Genomic DNA, 17133 nt, shown 5'->3' on the forward strand with positions numbered 1-17133 from the left:
CAACGTCAGCACCCTGCTGTATTCCTGCCAATCTTGGAGTCAAGCAGCCCTGTACCCAACAGCCTGTGGTCTCCCAGCTTCCTGCTTTGAGTAGAACCTGACCCTTCAACTTGAGTTGGACTGGGCTGGGCCACTTTCTTGATATAAAAGATATGTCTGTTTGTGATATGCACGGGAGTGTCGCTGGTTCTGTTTTTCTGTAAAACTCAGCCTAATACAGCTGGTATCAAGACTTCCTTCTCTTATCTGTTATAGCACTCTTCTATGTTGACTTGATGGTGCAGCTCCCATTGGGTGGAATTCCTCCTTGATTCAAACTATGACTGTGGGCTGTTCTAAATGCGAAGCCCTTAAACACGTGTGAACGGCTGTTTCTTGCCTACACATGTGAAGCCATCAGCCTCTTCACCCCTGAAATAGCTATGGAAAAACTTCACTTACTTTTGGAACTTAGTACCCCAAATACATTAGTCTGAGCACGGGTTGATTTGGACTCTTGTAGATAACCTTCTATGCTTGACTTCTAGTAGATTCCTCCTTCACTTCATCCTTTTAAAGAGCCCTGGTGGTACAGTGTTTAAAGTGCTTGGCTGATGACCAAAAGACTACCAGTTTGAACCCCAGGTCTCTCTGTGGGAGGAAGACGTGGCAGTCTGCTTCCACGAGGAAGACAGAACCTTGGGGGGGGCAGTTGTACTCTGCCTGATAGGACATTATAAGTCAAACTAGACTTAACTACAGTGAATCATATATAGCCTTATGATTTAAAATACTTTTCAGACTGTTTGGCTTTCCCCTGGAATAGGGTCAGCCAGCTCTTCCACTCCGTGTTGTTTGTTTTCAGTTGCCATCAAGCCAGCTCTGATCATAAAACCTTATGAAGAACAGAAACGAAACAAGGCCTGGCCCGGCACCAAGTCCATGACTACTGGTAGGCCTGAGCTCACTGCCGTGGCGACTGTGCGAATCCATCCCACCGAGGGCTTCTCTTGCTTTTACTGACCTTCTTTGCGAACCATGATGTCTTTTCTAGAAATCGGTCCTTTCTTATAGTGTCCAAAGCAAGCTAGTGTCAAAAGAGAATCTAAGGAGCATTCCCGTCATGTTCCTAAGACTGTCCCACCTTCTTTCCGCTGGCAGTCCCTGGGATCGCCTGTCCTCGCACCCCACCACCACGCAAACGCATCGATTCGTCTCTGCCTTCCTTTTTTGTTGTCCGGTTTTCACTTCATATGAGGCAACTACAAGGATCATGGCATTTTCTCTATACACATGGCTTATTTTACATACTCCGGCTTTAGAGGGCGGTTATGCTCTCTGTTCCAGTCATGTAGTTCTCCTCTCCTAAGTGCTTCATGGACTCCTGGTCCCTGTGTCATCTTCAACCATCTTCTCTGTTATCCTTTTCCAGTCTGCGGCTTGGCTTCTTCCCACTGAGCTCGTCAGCGGTGTCCTCCAGGTCTCCACTGCTCCTCATTCACATGCAGATTTCTAGCTTTACATGGCCTTTCTTTCCCACCATTTCCCCCTGACCTGGCTCTCCTTGTAAGTGCATCTAATTTGAAAGGACCACAATGTAGAGAAAAGTTGGGAGGGGAGCTCGAAGACCTTTGTCTTTCAAGGGCTCATTTCCGAGTAAGTTGTCACGGGGCTGCCTCCTAAGCCCGGGATGTTGCATCACCCACTCCTCTCAGATCAGCCCGTTCTCCCACACGAAACACCACGTGACCCTGAAAATCAGAAACTGAACACTGACACTAGGGGGCTTCAAATGTTCATGAAAAACACAAGGAATGAAAGGATAATGGGATGTCCTCAGGAACTCTTCGACCCCTCATACCTTGCAATGGTCACATTTTGTTTAAGTCGCATCACTTGGCACCACAAAGTCCTCCCTAAGATGCGGCTCAGAGTCACACAGTGCACTTCGTTGTCACGGCTCCTTCAACTCCTCTGGTCTGGGCCAGGTCCTCAGGCGTCTTCCCTTGACCTTCATACCTTCCATCCTTTTGAAGGTTACAGGCCAGCTATTTCTCTCTTTTTATCCTTTTATTGGGGGCTCCTACAGGTCTTATCACAACCCATACATACATCAGGCCAGCTATTGCATAGTGCACATGGCTAAAGCACTCAGCTGGCAATTGAAAGTCGATTCCACTCAGGTCCCTTGAAAGAAAGGCCTAGAGATAACACTTCAAAAAAAAAATCAGCCTGAACTCTGTGGAACACAGCTGCATTCTGACATTCAGGGGGTGGTCAGCAGGACCAGGAGTCAGAATCGACTTGGTGGCGACTGGTGGTATTATTTCACAGCATGTCCGCAGTACAGCAGGTCTCTCGTTATACAGTGAGACCTTGGAGAGCGGGACTGTAAGGGGACAACCTGGCTTTTCCAGCTCTCACAAGTTTCCTGCCTTTGACGTGGTGCGGTCGTATCATTTTTCCCATAGCTCGTCATTAGCGGAAGGTGTTTGGGTTTTCCTTCTCTGGCAGGGCTCTGCCTTACATAGGTGTATGGCCTTTCTGGCCCTGGGTTTGTAGCTCACCACAATGGTTGCAATCTTGCAAATGGGTTGGTCAGTTTACTATGCAAATAAGGTACATAAAACTCTTGTGGGGCAGTGGTTGATGACTGGGGAAATTAGGTAACTGTGGCCTATGCACAGGGAATTGGTCAGTTCGTGGTATTGGTGGGAGGAAGCAGGTTTATAAAAGGGCTCATTCCACAGAGGTCTAGAGGAGCCTGGAGCAGATCAGGCCCTTTGGGCCTGGGGTTCTTGAGCTGAGAACTTTTCAGACACAGAGACAAAGATAGAGGTGCTATTGAAGCTGTGTGAAGCAGGGCATATCTGACCTCTGGCTTCCCTATTGCTGTAAGGCAGGTGCCAGACATGCCTCCACCTTCCATCTTCCTTTGCTGATTCTAACATCAATCATTCCTCCCACAACACTCTACTTTTCTGTTGAGTTTGCTAATTCCTTGCAATGACCACTCAGAACTCACACCGACGAGACTCACAGTTATAGAGGTTGATTAAGAAAGTCAACAGGTTACCACGAGTCAGGAGCCGCAAGCAGAAGGATGCAGTCATCGGCAGTGCATCTCCTCAGCCAGCAGCCAAGTCGTCTTGTCATCAGCCTCTCAGCCACCTGGTTCCTTAGCCTCTCCCTCCTTGGACCAAGAAGCTGGCCCACCGCTCTGCCTTGTAGTATTGGTGCTGCTCCTGTGCTCTGTCTCATGGCCTCTTTGCCTCTGCCTCTGCCCCTGGCCTGGCTCCTGTGCTCTGTCTCAAGGCCTCTTTGCCTCTGCCCTGGCCTGGCTCCTGTGCTCTGTCCCACGGTCTTCAGAGGACGGCCTCTGGTGCCTTTGGTGAAAGCTTCTACCACTTTAGACCGAGATCTCAAACGGGCTCCACGGGTGGCCCTCCTTCCAATGATCCGGGCATTCTCTGCGCTCCTGCCTTTGGGATGGCTCTTGTTCACCGAGGAATTGGCTCTGATGCAGGTGTGCTTTTTGTCTTTCGGCAGACCACACCCCAAGGATGCACAGGGAGGTGGCCTGGTTCTTCCCCTTTACTACGGTGGGACGGAATCCCACCTTCATCCCGCTCATTAGCATAGTGGAGAATTCCTCCACAATGGGATTATAGCCAAAGGCATAGAAGCCAGAATTTAAGATAAGTCACATACGGGATTATGACTGGAAGGGCCATCCTAACTGACGACAACTCAGGTGGCGAAAGAGACAGAAAGCGAAAAGCGTGACTTCCACAATAGCTACATGGATCAGGAGCTTGACCACCGAAGACGGTGAGACACAGTGCCAACCACCGCACATGCCAGCGGCAGTGTCCGCACAGTGGGAACCAGGCAACCATGGATGCGCTCACCCACAGTGAGTGACAGCTAGCTGAGTGCCTTTGGGCGGAAACTTCTTGGCACAGTGAGGAATCTCTGGGTACTTCTTGGAGGCACTAAAGAGACGTTGCCTTGCCTGAGCACGGCAGAGGCCAAGAGAAGTCCCAGTGGCTCGCAGAGCAAAAGAAGGACCACCCGCCCGTGGACATGGACGAGAAGACGCTGAGGGCTCTGCTAGTTGGAAGCTGTCCGGATAGAAGAGGTAGCTCCTGATTGTAGCATGTGACTTCTCCTTTCTCCCCAAGAGAAAGGGGCTTGATTTATATCCCTGGGAAGTCTGGAATGAAAAACTGAGCATACTGGGCTCTGCCTCTTGCTCTTTGGGAAAAGATGCTTTGCAGGAACCGGGGTCTGGCCATTCTTCCAGGCCTGGGGCCAGCTTCGTAAGGGCGGACTCTGATCTTGAGTGGGCGGTCATCCTCTGATTCAAGCAGAGTGAGTGCGGCTTAGCAGACCTACTTAGTCACCTACCCAAGGCATAGCCTCTGATGTAGTTTCCCAACAGGAATAAAATCATTGTGTTGTTTCTCTTGTGTCTGATTCCTAGGCCTTGCCTTCAATTGCTTCTGAGCTTAGGGGAGGAAAACTGGTGAAAATGGAGTTTATTGGTACCCTCAGACCCCAACATCCAGCCTCATGGCCTGCACACTCATTGTCATGTATGCTGTTGTTGCTAGGCGTCATTGAGTCAGTTCCTACCCAAAGTCGTGTGCATGCTCCTAAGGAAACAGAAGCACAGTCCTGAGGGCGGAGATGTGGCCACACATGACACTGGAGCAACTGTAGCTAGGCTTCCAAAGGCCACCTGCAGGCGAGAGCCACGCTGAGTCAGCACTGTTGTCATTAGTTGCTGCTGAGCGGGCTCCACGCGTGGTGACTTTATGAGTAGCAGAGCAGAGCACTGCCCAGCCCTGTGCTGCCCTCAAGATCCCTGGCATGCACGAACCCTTTGTGGTGCCAATCAGCTCGTGGAGGGTTCCCCTTGCTCCCGTTGATCCTCTACTTTACCCAAGTGGGCGACCTTTTCTCGCGATTGGTCTTTTCTCATGACAGACGCAGAGTAATCACAAGAAAGTCTTGCCATCTCTTCTTACTATGACCATCCCAGCTGGGTCTGTTAGCCAAGAGGCTTAACCCCTGGGCTCGGGCACGCAGAGAACTGCCTACGAATGTTCTGATTGAGTGTCCGCCATAACAAACACGAGGAAATGATACCCAGATTCTTAGGTTCTTAGAAAACAGGCTGTTGATCTGCCAAACCTAACTTGGACAACTCTGCTCTGCCTCCTACTCGTAATTCCCAAGCCCTCGCTCGTACACAACACACCAGTCTTCCTTGTAAGGTCAGTAGTTGGGCCGGGAGTCCCTTGGAGTGGGGGCACCCTAGAAGGTGCTAAGAGTCAAGCTGGGCCAAGGTAAGTATTAGCCACTCCACCTGTGAACGGATTTGAACAAGCAGGATGACTCTGCTCACCCAGGTGCCTGTGAGCTTGGACTTGGCATCACATAGTCAGCTGGTGTGGCTTTCTTCCTTGGTCAGACAGAAGTAGAAACACTTAGCCGTAGGGAGCCCTGCGCTGGGAGCTTTCACATACCCTCAGGCATTTCACTCTCATGTATCTGAGGCGACTGAATCCCACAGAGGTGTGACAGCTAGTTCAAAGTCACATCCCAATGAATGACAGGGCCACCAGTCTAGCCCAGACCTGACTTGAGAGCCTGGTCCTGCCCACCAAACCAAGCTTCCATACTGACCAGAGAAGGCTACGGCGAAGATCGCCCCCATGGCTGCGGCATGGTGGAACTTGAGCAGGACCTGGTTGGATGAGCTGTATACTGTTTTCCTGACCAGGTTCCGGGTGAAGACTCCAAGCTGTGGAGCTGTCTGCTCTGGCCCGTCCCTGCACGTGGGAAAGAAGATCCTGCTAAGTTCCAAGTCATCCTGGATGTCTGTTCCCCGCAGTGACGCTGTCCACCTGGTGTAGGTACCCTTTGGCACACCCAACACTGCCTTCCTGAATCCTAAACACCACCTTCTAACCTCTCCCCATCGTCTCTGTAAGAGCTGACAGAGTACGTGAAGCTTGCACCGATTCTCCGTTCGCCTGATTCCTCACCTTCCCAGCCTTGTCTTCATGTTATTCAGTCCTGGGAATCTAGGGAAGAAAATCCCACAATCTCCTGCTCATTCCTAAAGTGGCAGTACCATCCCCCCAAAAGGAATTTCAAAACTTTATTTCTGTCCAACGATCCAGTGGCTTGGGAAAAATGGCATAGAAAAATGTACTTATCAATTAATAATGTGTTATATTCCCATTTTTAAAATGAACTCAATCTTTTTTGGTAACTCAGAGCTGAGCTGTCCAATTTAGTAACCAATAGTCACTGGGAGCTGTTTACATTTAAATTAATTCAAATTCAGAAACATTTAAAACAAGCTTCTGTCACTCCAGTCCTATTCAAGTGTTTGAAAGCCACCTGTGGCTGGTGGCCACCACACTGGACATCACAGGTAGGAAACCTTTTCATCGTTGTAGAAAGTACTGTTGGGCAGCGCTGGCATACAGCTTCATATCCCATGAGATGACCAATGGCTTATTACCGAGCTCTACCCGGAATGGGTAGCTAAGCCAGATTAAACACAGAGTTTTAGTTTAAAACCAAACCCACTGATGTCGAGGTGATACTTATTCAGAGCAACTCTTTAGGACATAGCAGAACTGGGCTCCCAAGGCTGTAAAGCTTCCAGGGAGCAGACAGCCTCCTCTCTGTTCCAAGGAGTGGCTGGTAGATTTGACCTTGGGGTTACCAGCCCAATGTATGTCCGACTATGTCACCAGAGTTCCTGAATTTTAATTTAGACTCTGGAAATGCCAACTTGGTCTTCATATCTGGCCCTCCTCCTGTTCACCTGCGGCTAGCATTTTAGTCAGCTCCCAGCAGGACCCAGACCCCAGGCGCAGGCCACTAGACTCTCGTTTTAAGGAGTGACATGGCTCATCCACCAGATCTTTTCGACATCCAGGAGGCGGACAGTCATTTTAGAGGCACGGAGCTCTTGGTTTATTGAGCAAATTGATGGATAATGCAGTTCAGAACCCAACTAATGCTCCTTTCGGATTGGCTCTTGATCTGGCACCTGGTCCTACCAGATGGTGATGAAGTCCCCGGAAGGCTCTGTCTGTAGAAGGCTGAGGTTGAGGTGGATGCCATGACCGATGGACACGGTGATCAGCCAGACACAGTCCTGGGAGCTGGTGTATGGACTGGGGAACCCCGGGGAGTACACGGTGCCATTGGAAGAGGTGATGTCCCCGCCACAGGGGACTGCCAGAGAAAGAACAGAAAAACACAGATGAATGCTGGAGGTCACCCGAGGATTCAGATGACTTCTCAGTGAAGTCCCCTAGCCCAGCACAAGGAATGCAGCTCATGGAGCTGGGCGAGATGAGGGAATGGAGAGCAGGTTGAGAATGGCTTGTCTGGCTCTGTCCATCAGTCCCAACGTCCCATCTGGCTCTTTGGTGTTCAATGCTGTTATTTCTATGGGTCTGCCTCAACTCCCAACCTCTCCCTCTTTCCTTCTAATGGAAGAGACCAGCAATAACAAGGGGACACTGGTGCCTTCCCCCCACTTCCCTAAGAAGGCAGTGGGGACTAAGGCAGGGAAAGATCTGCGGTACTTTGAGAACTAAGCAATTCTTTATAAAATATGCTTTTTAAAAGTTAATCATTTTATTGGGGGGCTCTTACAAATCTTATAATAAGCAATCATTCAATTGTATTAAGCACACTTGTACGTAAGTGGCCTGCCACATTTCCAAAACATTTCCTTTCTACTTGAGCCCTTGGTATCAGCTCCTGTTTTTTCCCGTCCCTCCCACCCTTGTGAATCCTTGATCAGTTAGTTATATATTGTTATTATTATTTCGTATCTTATATGGTCCATTGTCTCCCATCACCCACATTTCTGTTATTTATCCCCTTTGTTGGGGGAGGACTATATATCCAAGCTTGTGATGGATTCCCCCTTTCTTCTCCTTCCCTCTCCCTGACCATCCCTCTACCCTCATGATATTGCCACTCCCACTACTGTTCCTGAGGGGTTTCTCTGTCCTGAATTCCATGTATCGAGTGCTCTTATCTGTACCAATGCGTGTTCTCCATTCTACCAGATTTGTAAGGTAGAACTGGGTCACGGTAGTCGGGGGAGGAAGCATTCAGGAACTAGAGGAATGATGTGTCTCATCGGTGCTCTACTGCATCCTGGTTGAAATCCTTCCTTGTAACCCTTTGGGCATGCAGGGGGTGGGGTGATGTCCACTTGTTTACAGATAGGCTTTGGGTCTCCACTCTAACCTCGCCTCTTTCACATAAATATGATTATTTGTTTTGGATCTTCTGATTCTGATCTCATCGATACCTCATGATCACATAGGCTAGTGTGCTTCTTCCATGTGAACTTATTTGCATCCCTGCTAGATGGCTGCTTGTTTAACTTCAAGCCTTTTAGACCCCAGACACTATATCTTTTGATAGTTGGACACCATCCACTTTCTTCACCACATTTGCTTATGCATCTATTTTGTCTGTGGTGATCATGTCGCCAAGGTGAGTATCAAAGAGTGCCAGGTTATTAGAGTAAAATGTTCTCCTGTTAAGGGAGGCCTTGAGTAGAGGCCCAAAGTCTGTCTGATATCTTCATAATTAACATATAAATATATGTGTATTGGCCTCTATCCCTTTCATTATAAATTAATATATTTACATATCTACACATCTATAGCAGTACCTCTATAAATAGCTTTTGACTCCTACTTCTTTCCTCTATTTCCTCACCTTTCTCCTGTCCCACAATCAGGCTAACCCTCTATTCAGCTCTCAGTAATTTCTCTCATATACACTGCACTTGATTAAACCCTACCTGGCATATACACTCTCCTCGCCATCAATTTTAGATCTCTTGTTGTTCCCTTATGCCTGAGTTTGTTGGATCTGTACTCCCCTTCCGGCCCCTTCCTCTCCCATGTCCCCCCGCCCACCCCAGGACCACCAGTCCTATTGTTTTCTCCTTGGGATTGTTTGTTCTGCCTATCTTAAATAGATAGACATAGGGCAGAAGAAAACAAAACAAACAAACAAAAACCCAATAGATGGTTCTAGGTTGTTCTGCTCACCCTTAAGAGTGTTTTCCAGTCGGGCCTGAAATATGCTTCTTAAAAAGAGCAGTGCTTTAGATCTTGACTTAGAGTTGTTGGGTGGCTATTGTTAGTGGTCAGAGGGTTGGCTCTGAGTCAGGGCGACCTGACATGAAAGAGGATGAAATGTTGTTTGGCTCTGTGCCACCTTCCAGAGCTATAGCAGACAATGTTCTACTGTGCTCTGAGTGGCCTTCACTGGCTAATATTTGGAAGTAGATTCCTAGGCCTTCCCTCCTGGTCTGTCTGCACGCTTTCTGAAGCCTGTCGGCCACAGTGACTTCGCTTGCCTTTGAAGCAGCAGCTTCCAGCGTCGCAGCAACAGCCAAGCCCCCACAGTATGACACACTGATAGATGGGAGGTGATGTGGCTGTGACAGAGTCATTGAACTGTGAGCAAAGTGACATCTGTCGCTTGTGGTTGAGACATTAGGACCTGGCATGTTTCCGCCGGCAATGTACTGGATTATCAACACGCTTTTTCTAACCATGGCCTCTGTTACTCCCACCAAACGGCCGCCATGTTCATCATGGATCTGGGTAAGAAGATGGGGAAGAGGTTGATTAGATTATGATTCAGCTATGCGTGATTGTTAACAGTGCATTGTGACTGCTATTCTTCTGGGTATAAAATGATCTCATGTCTTCTCATGCAGGCCTACATACTTAGACCACGCGGCAGTTTTTCTAACAGAACGAGGGAATCCTGCCTGGCTTAAAGTCAGGAAAGGTGTGTGTCGGGGTTGCTTCCTTTCATCATATTTGTTCAATCTGTGTGCTGAGCAAATACACCAAGAAACTGCACACCTGGAGAAGAATGTGGCATCTGGGAGGAGGGAGCTTCATTGGTAACCTGCGAGGAAGGCTCGTGCGCAGTGGTGACATGCAGGTGCCGTCACTGCTTGCTGAGCGTGAAGAAGACTGAGAGCCCTTGCTGATGAAGATCACAGATGACAGCTGTCGGCATGGGTTCCACCTCTTCACACAGAACACAGAGATCCTTGCAATCACAGTAAGAAGCCTGGAAATCAGCAGCATCATGAAAAATGGAGGAGACATTGTGAAGGATCCCATTTTCTGGTCTCCCTAGCCAACATCAATGGAAGCAGCAACCAAGACATCTTGTACCGAGCCAACCTGCTGCACGAGACCTCTTTAAAGTGTTAAAAAGTGAAGATGTCACCGTGCGGACTACGGTGACCCTGACCTAAGCCATGGTATTTGTGCAAGTTGGACCATGAATACGTAAGAATGAAGAACAATTGATGCTTTTAATTACGACGCTGGCAAAGAACTATTGACTATGCCACGGGCTGCCACAAGACAACACAAATCTGCGTTTGAAGCAGTCTAGCCAGAATGCTTGCTAGAAGCGAAGATGGATGGCTTGGTCTCGTGTAATCTGAACATGTCATGTCAGGAGGGACAAATCCCAGTCATGCTTAGTAAGGCAGAAGGCTCACCACAAAGAGGAAGAGCCTCCATGAGAAAGAACGGCACAGCAATTGCAACAACTGAATCAAACACAGCAAGGTTGTCCCAGGACCATGTAGTGTTTCGTTCTGTTGTATAATGGGGCCGCTGTGAGTTGGAGCCAACTTGATGGTATGTATCTAATAACAACCTGACATCATCTCCAGAAGAATTAAAATGAGAAAAAGGTACAAAGAGGTTTCGTGTGCAAGATACCCTTTCCTACAGCATAGCTTATGAGAGAAGAGACAGTTGTTGAAGAGAAAAGTGGGATCCAGGTGGAGGTTTTGCAAGAGACTCTTCAGTATGCTTTCAATTCCGACTGGCGAAATTCAAAAGCCAAAGAGGAGGTTGGGGAAGATTAAAAAGCAAGGAGGGATTTGAAAGACAGGCAAGAAGAAGGAGATTCGCGCCCGCACAGCTCGGGGAGAGGACATGTGTGGGTAGGACCAGTGATGCGATTCAGGGATTCGAACAGGTTCAACAGACCGTTTTCCTCCCCTTGCACTTGTTACTGCAGGAAACAATCCTACAACACCAAGAGAAAGAGTGACAAACACCAGAGGGCGACATGCTGTCCTTCGCTTCAGCTTTGCGTTATGCCCCAATTCACCTGAGATATTAGGAGGGAATGATGCCATTCCTAAAAGTGTTCAAAGAGTAGAAATATTGTTTGAACAATTGCTGTCGGTTCAGGTGAAGCAGAAAGGGGCTTTTCAAAGATGCACATAGTAGGTTCAGAGGAAAGAGCCACCTGTTTCTAACCTCTAAAGCAGCGGGATCCCACTCACACAGTGGGAAGATGGTTAAAGGTAAATCACACAGCCGGCGACTCTCGCATCTAAGCAGAGAATGTTGCAGGCGAGGATGCTGATCCAGAAGCGGTAAGAAAATATCTCAAATAACAGTTGTATTTTGTTGTCAGGTATTCTTTGATATTTTTTCATTAATATTTAAAAACTCTTGTAACATAATCTAGTTTTTTGTACTTCCTTTAGTTTTATTTATGTATTGTTGTTGTTTTTAATCATTTTATTGGGAGCTCATACAATTCTTATCACAATCCATGCATACATCAATTGTAGAAGGCACATTTGTACATTCATCACCCTCATGACTCTCAAAATATTTGCTCTCTACATAAGCCTGGATTCCCTGTGTTTCCAGTTCCTATCTGTACCAGTGTACATCCTCTGGTTTAGCCAGATTTGTAAGATATAATTGGGATCATGATAGTGGGGGCAAGAAGAAGCATTTAGGAACTAGAGTAAAGTTGTATATTTCATCATTGCTACACTGCACCTTGACTGGCTCAGGTCTCCACTCCACACTTCCCCTCATTCACAATTATGTGATTTTTTTTGTTTTGATGATGCCTGATACCTGATCCCTGGGTTTGTTAACACCACTTCCTTTCCCAAGGAGAACAGAGCAACAAAGTTCCCAGGGAATACCAAACATAGAGTTTGGGGCCAGGGCTTGGCGCCCCATCAGACTCGACTGGAAAATACTCCTAAAGGTCAACAAACAGTCCTTGAACTAACCACAAGCTTTTCTTTTTTGTTGTTGTGTTTTTTATTTGTTTTGTTTTGCCATTGGCTTTTTGTTGTTCTTGTTGTTTTCTTTTCTTTTCTTGCTTGGTTTTGCTCTGTTTTGTTTTGTGCATGTTATTATCTCCGCAGGTCTGTCTAAATAAGGTAGGCTGAATGAACAATCTGGAGGAGAAAACAATGGGACCGGTAGTTCCACGGGGGCATAGTATTTTTTAATTTAAGTATTAACTGTAGGAAATGATAAACTACCTTTTGGTATATTCCTTTTTATACTTAAAGTGGTCATTAGGGCAGCGAACTAAGGCCGTGAGGACGATGTTCCTGAGTAGAGCAGCCAGTCCACAGAGAGAACAACATGGCTGGCCCCACTATGAGACATGATGCCCCTCAGTGGCTAAGGGCGATACAGGGGACAGCACCGGAGACACAGTGTGGGAATTGCACCTGACCTGATCCCACCACACTGAGGCAAAGCACTGGGGGAGTGCAGCGGAACAGCAAGGGAATGGAGTGGCAAGGTCCCCAGGGAATGCTGAAAGTGGACTTTGGGGCCAGGGCGTGGTGCCCCAACAGACTGGACTGGAAAACGCTCCTAAGGGCCAGCAAACGATCCTTGAACGAACTACAAGCCTTTCTTTTGTGAAGTGTTTTGTTTTGTTCTTTGTCAGTGGTTTGTTTTTGTTGTTGTCTGGTTGTATATTGTTGCTTTTTTTCCTCTGTCTTGTTTTCGTGCATGTTAGTGTCTCCACAGGTCTGTCTGAATAGGACAGGCTGGATGAACTATCTGGAGGAAAAACAATGGGACAGACAGTTCCGGGGGAACAGACAGGGCAGCGAACTGGTTGCTACATTATTTGAGTCCCACCACTGGGGAGGATCCAGAATGGAAGGTCAGACAAGAAGAGGGAGGATGTCCTTTCCCTTAGGACTGGAGAGAGGAAGAGGAAGCTGACAGGACAGGAAGCGGGAGGAGTTAGAGTGAGATTTCAGAAGAGCAGAAGAGTCATTCTGAAAGCCTGTGTGGCTAAGGCTCTGTCGTTCCACTTTCCAACTTTGTCTGTTCGCCCAGCCTCCGCAGGAGCGCTCCCTGATGTCACCTCCTGCCTCTCCCGCCTCTGGTATTCCAGGGAGCTTTGGCCGCCTGTGCTGACTTCAAAACTCTCATGTCTCCGCATGCAAAGCTCTGTTCTCACTAGACCCAGACAATGGTATTCAGGACAGCAAGCCAGGGTCACAGAGCAAATTGCGATTATAAAGCAGGAAGTGGCTGGCAGGAATGATGCGAAGGCAGTGATGTCTCCCAGAAGGCCTGCCCTCTGGTTGCAGTTCACTGATGTCCCTGCACTGCCCATCACCGTGCTGGGCACAGAGCAAGTGCTTTCTCCAGGTGTAATATTTGGTGGCGTTAGGTATCAATATGGATACAAATCTGCTCCACACAAGTCCCAAGACCTGGAGCTGCAGTTCTCTGCCTCTGGGTCTGGCTTAGGAGTCTTGAAGATGTGCCACTGTCCTCCTTGGCAGGACCTGAGACTCCAGTCGTGGCGGGCTCAGATCACGTGTCCCTGGGCCTGTCAGTCATCCTCTCTTACTGTTGTTCCGCAGGAGGAGGAGTCTGTGACCGGCCAGGTCTCTCCTTTACTCCATGGACACACACTTGACATGGCCATCCTTCAGGCTGCCCGGGGGACGGGGGGGAGGCGGGGGGGGGCCCAAGTCTGGACTGCCCTGGGAGAGGATCCTTGGCCCATGTTTCCCTGGATGCACTGAAGGGGGTGGCAGGACGCTGCCTGCTCTTGTGGCTGCCCCAGGGGTGTTGACCGGGAAAGTGTTAGGGATTACCTCCCCCTCCCATGGATTCCTGGTTTGGGGACCATGGCAATAGGTGCACCCTCTCATGCTCTTTTCTGAGAGTTGCTTTTGACATGGCCGTCTACTTGTGGGTGCCTAGTGGCAGGTCCTTGTCATTGTCACCCTTTCGTACATGGCCTGTTGGAGGGAGGACTCAGCATCACTTTCTTAAGCGACACAGCCATGCCTTTTGGTGGCCCTAGGGGAGCCCCTGAGGCCACTGTGGGTGATTTGAACCTTTTGGAAGAGACCAGCAAACAACATGCCACACAGCTTGGCTAACCAACAGCTTCAGAGAAATCAACTCGCTATGGATGGGGACAGTACTGGGAACCTGAAAGCCTAATCTGGCGTTAAGATTTCTAGAAATGAAGGTTTTATAAGCCAACCCCTGGAAAGCTCCACTTTGTAAACAAGGTTTATTTTTCCCAAGGATCTTTGATGCTTAGAGTTCACTGTCTGGGAGCTAGTGACTGCGCTGGGTGCTTTATGCAAGCCACCGATTAGATCCGTCCAGCGTGGTCAGTAGAGACAAGGAGTCCGTTTTACTGCCGCAGACACTGCAGCTCAAAGAGGTGAAGTCTCTCTGCCAGGGTCACATAGCCAGGGTGTGGTGGCTCAGAGACGGAGCCCAGGGCGATCAGATCCCAGGACCTGGGCATTTCCTTCCTCTTTCCAATCACATACCAGCTTCCTTTCCGTGGACAATCCCCAAAGGAAAGAAAAGCACAAAGCAAGGGGACTGAGGCGGGCATCCCGGAGGAATGCGCTTCCATCCTGTTCTGATGAAGGACAAAGACCCAGGAACGTGCCACTTCTAGTTATCGGAGGTGAGCAACTCACCTCTCTCCAGGCATGTCAGGCGGAGGCCATGCGGGGGAGAGTGGAGAGGGAAGCACCATGTTTTTCTGGAAAGAGCCTTCATTCTCTCCTTCCTTTGGAAAGGCGCCATGATGAACACGTTCACCCCAAAGTTTCCCTTCCAACTGGGAACAGCTAGTCCATCAGGCTAGATCTTCCCAAGCACTTGATATGTCTTCCTCTTGGCTGTGGCTCTCTAGGGATGGGGCCAACTCTCACCTAAATCCTTCCTAACCCTCCTCTAGGACATTCCCCAGGACAGTCGCCCCTGACTAGCCTGAGTCCTGTTTATGAAAGAATGGGATGCATAAGCTCGACCAGAACTTCCAGCATGGCCAACCCCATGGAGCTGAAAAGTGGACTGCTTTGGATCAGTCTCCCTGACCTCCGGGAAGGATCACCAGGGATGAGGGAGGGACATACCTTCACACTTGGGCAGGGGGTGGTCCCAGTTCCGGTTAGTGCCATGTTGACATGTGAGGACAGGATGGCCAACCAGTTGATATCCTGGGAGACACTCGAAGGTCACTGATTGTCCAACGTTGTAGCCAGCCCCCCTCACAATGCCATTGGCAAAGGGCTCTGGGTCTGGGCATTCTTGAAGCTCATAGGCTGGAAGCAAGGAGGGGAGAAGGTCACTTTATTCTCTCTGGACATTTTTTCTACAACCAAAATATAGGCGCAGCAGAAAGCTCTTACAGTGGTGAAACAGCAAGAGTGGGACTCAGATTTTTGTTATTGACTAACTGTTGGTTCTGGATAAACTGTTGGTTCTGGATTAATGTCTCTATGTCTCTATTTTCTTATATATGAAATGACTATTCTGGGGATTATCTATCTATCTATCTATCTATCTATCTATCTATCTATCTATCTATCATCTATCTATTTTTGTATAGTTCTGGGACAAGGCAGGAGCTTAATAACTGATATCTATTATTATATATGCAGGAGCCCTTGGGTGGCACCAATGATTAAGTGCTTGGCTACTAGCCAGAAGGTTGGCTGTTTGAGCTGACACAGATGTGCCTTGGAAGACAGGCTTATTTAACTCATTCTGAAAGGCTAAATCTCTGAAAGTCCCACGGAGCAGCTCCACTGTGCACATGTGGGCATCCCATGGATTGGAATTGATCTCATTCTGAAAGGTTAAATCCCCGAAAGTCCCACGGAGCAGCTCCACTGTGCACATGTGGGCATTCCATGGACTGGAATTGATGGGGCCCAGCAACATTACTCTGTCCCAGTCCAGAGGTGGTACAATCTGCTTCCGTTATGATTCTATTAAGGTTATAGCCAAGAAACCCTATGGAGCAATCCTATTCTGTAACACAGGAGGTCGCTATGAGCTAGAACCAACTTAACAGTGATGGCGGGTTTATTGATCTCTCCGTGGGCAAAGGAGGTTCGAAGAACCCATTATTACATCAAACCACTCTGCTGAGCATGGGGCCAGGCTCCCACTGAGGGTCTTTCCTGTGGCTTATCTCATTTGACCACCTCCACCATGACTCCCGTCACAAGCAGAAAGAGGTGGCGTGAGGATTTAGTCTTTCTGAGTCTTAGAAAATAGGACCTAGCAAGAAGGAAGCAGCTTCAATGGAAGCAAGCCAAACCTGTGGGAAGGAGACTTTTTCAGGGAGATTAAAAATACCAAGGTCACTGCCATGGAGTCAATGCTGACTTATTGTGACCTCCGTGGGTTTCTGAGCCTGTAACTGTTGACGGGAATAGTATCCCCAAGTCTCTCTCCCTCAGAGCTACTGGTGGTGTGGAACTGCTGGCCAGGTGGACTGCAGCCCAACACGGAACCACTGTGCTGCCAGGGCTCCGGAGACAAGTGAGGCTGCAATGAATGGGAGACTGTCATGCAAGTCAAGGTCCTCAAATTGAGAGGAAAGCTGCTTCCGTGGGGATGAGTGATTCACAAGAGGACGCTTTGAGCATGTTGATTAATTGGGCCCACAGGTCAAAGATGAGCCTTCTTGGCTATCACTGGGGACACCGTAGGCAGGAAATTAGCTGTGGGAACTGAAGGAATTTTCCTACAGTGGGAATTCTCAGTGGGAATAGTAGCGTTCAAGCAAGTCCTCCATGGCAGTGGATGGTTTGTGGCTGTCTTATGCATATTTCTACTCCGCATTGTACAGAGCCACTGCAGGGGGAGCACTGGGTCAGAAACGGAAATCATCAATGTAAATTGGGCCATCAAAAGGCTAGAAGCCATCGTGGGAGTGGGGGGACGTGTCAGCTCACTAAGAGATGGCAGTCGCAAGGGC

General features: G+C 48.6%; 1 protein-coding gene across 4 annotated transcripts in view; it reads right to left on the reverse strand.

The window, feature by feature from the left end:
- CSMD2 (CUB and Sushi multiple domains 2) overlaps positions 1-17133 on the reverse strand; it is a 781206-nt gene that overhangs the window by 97524 nt on the left and 666549 nt on the right. For all 4 annotated transcript variants that reach the window (XR_012785340.1, XM_075553739.1, XM_075553737.1 and 1 more), the window contains 3 exons: positions 15278-15466; positions 7068-7245; positions 5674-5819 (listed from right to left, as the gene is read on the reverse strand). Coding sequence is in view for 3 of the 4 variants with exons in the window: in XM_075553739.1 (XP_075409854.1) it covers positions 5674-5819; positions 7068-7245; positions 15278-15466 (513 nt within the window). In the remaining variant the exon portion in view is untranslated. The remainder of the gene's footprint in view (positions 1-5673; positions 5820-7067; positions 7246-15277; positions 15467-17133) is intronic.

Source organism: Tenrec ecaudatus, chromosome 1 (genome assembly GCF_050624435.1).
Source record: "Tenrec ecaudatus isolate mTenEca1 chromosome 1, mTenEca1.hap1, whole genome shotgun sequence".
Lineage (NCBI taxonomy): Eukaryota > Metazoa > Chordata > Mammalia > Afrosoricida > Tenrecidae > Tenrec > Tenrec ecaudatus.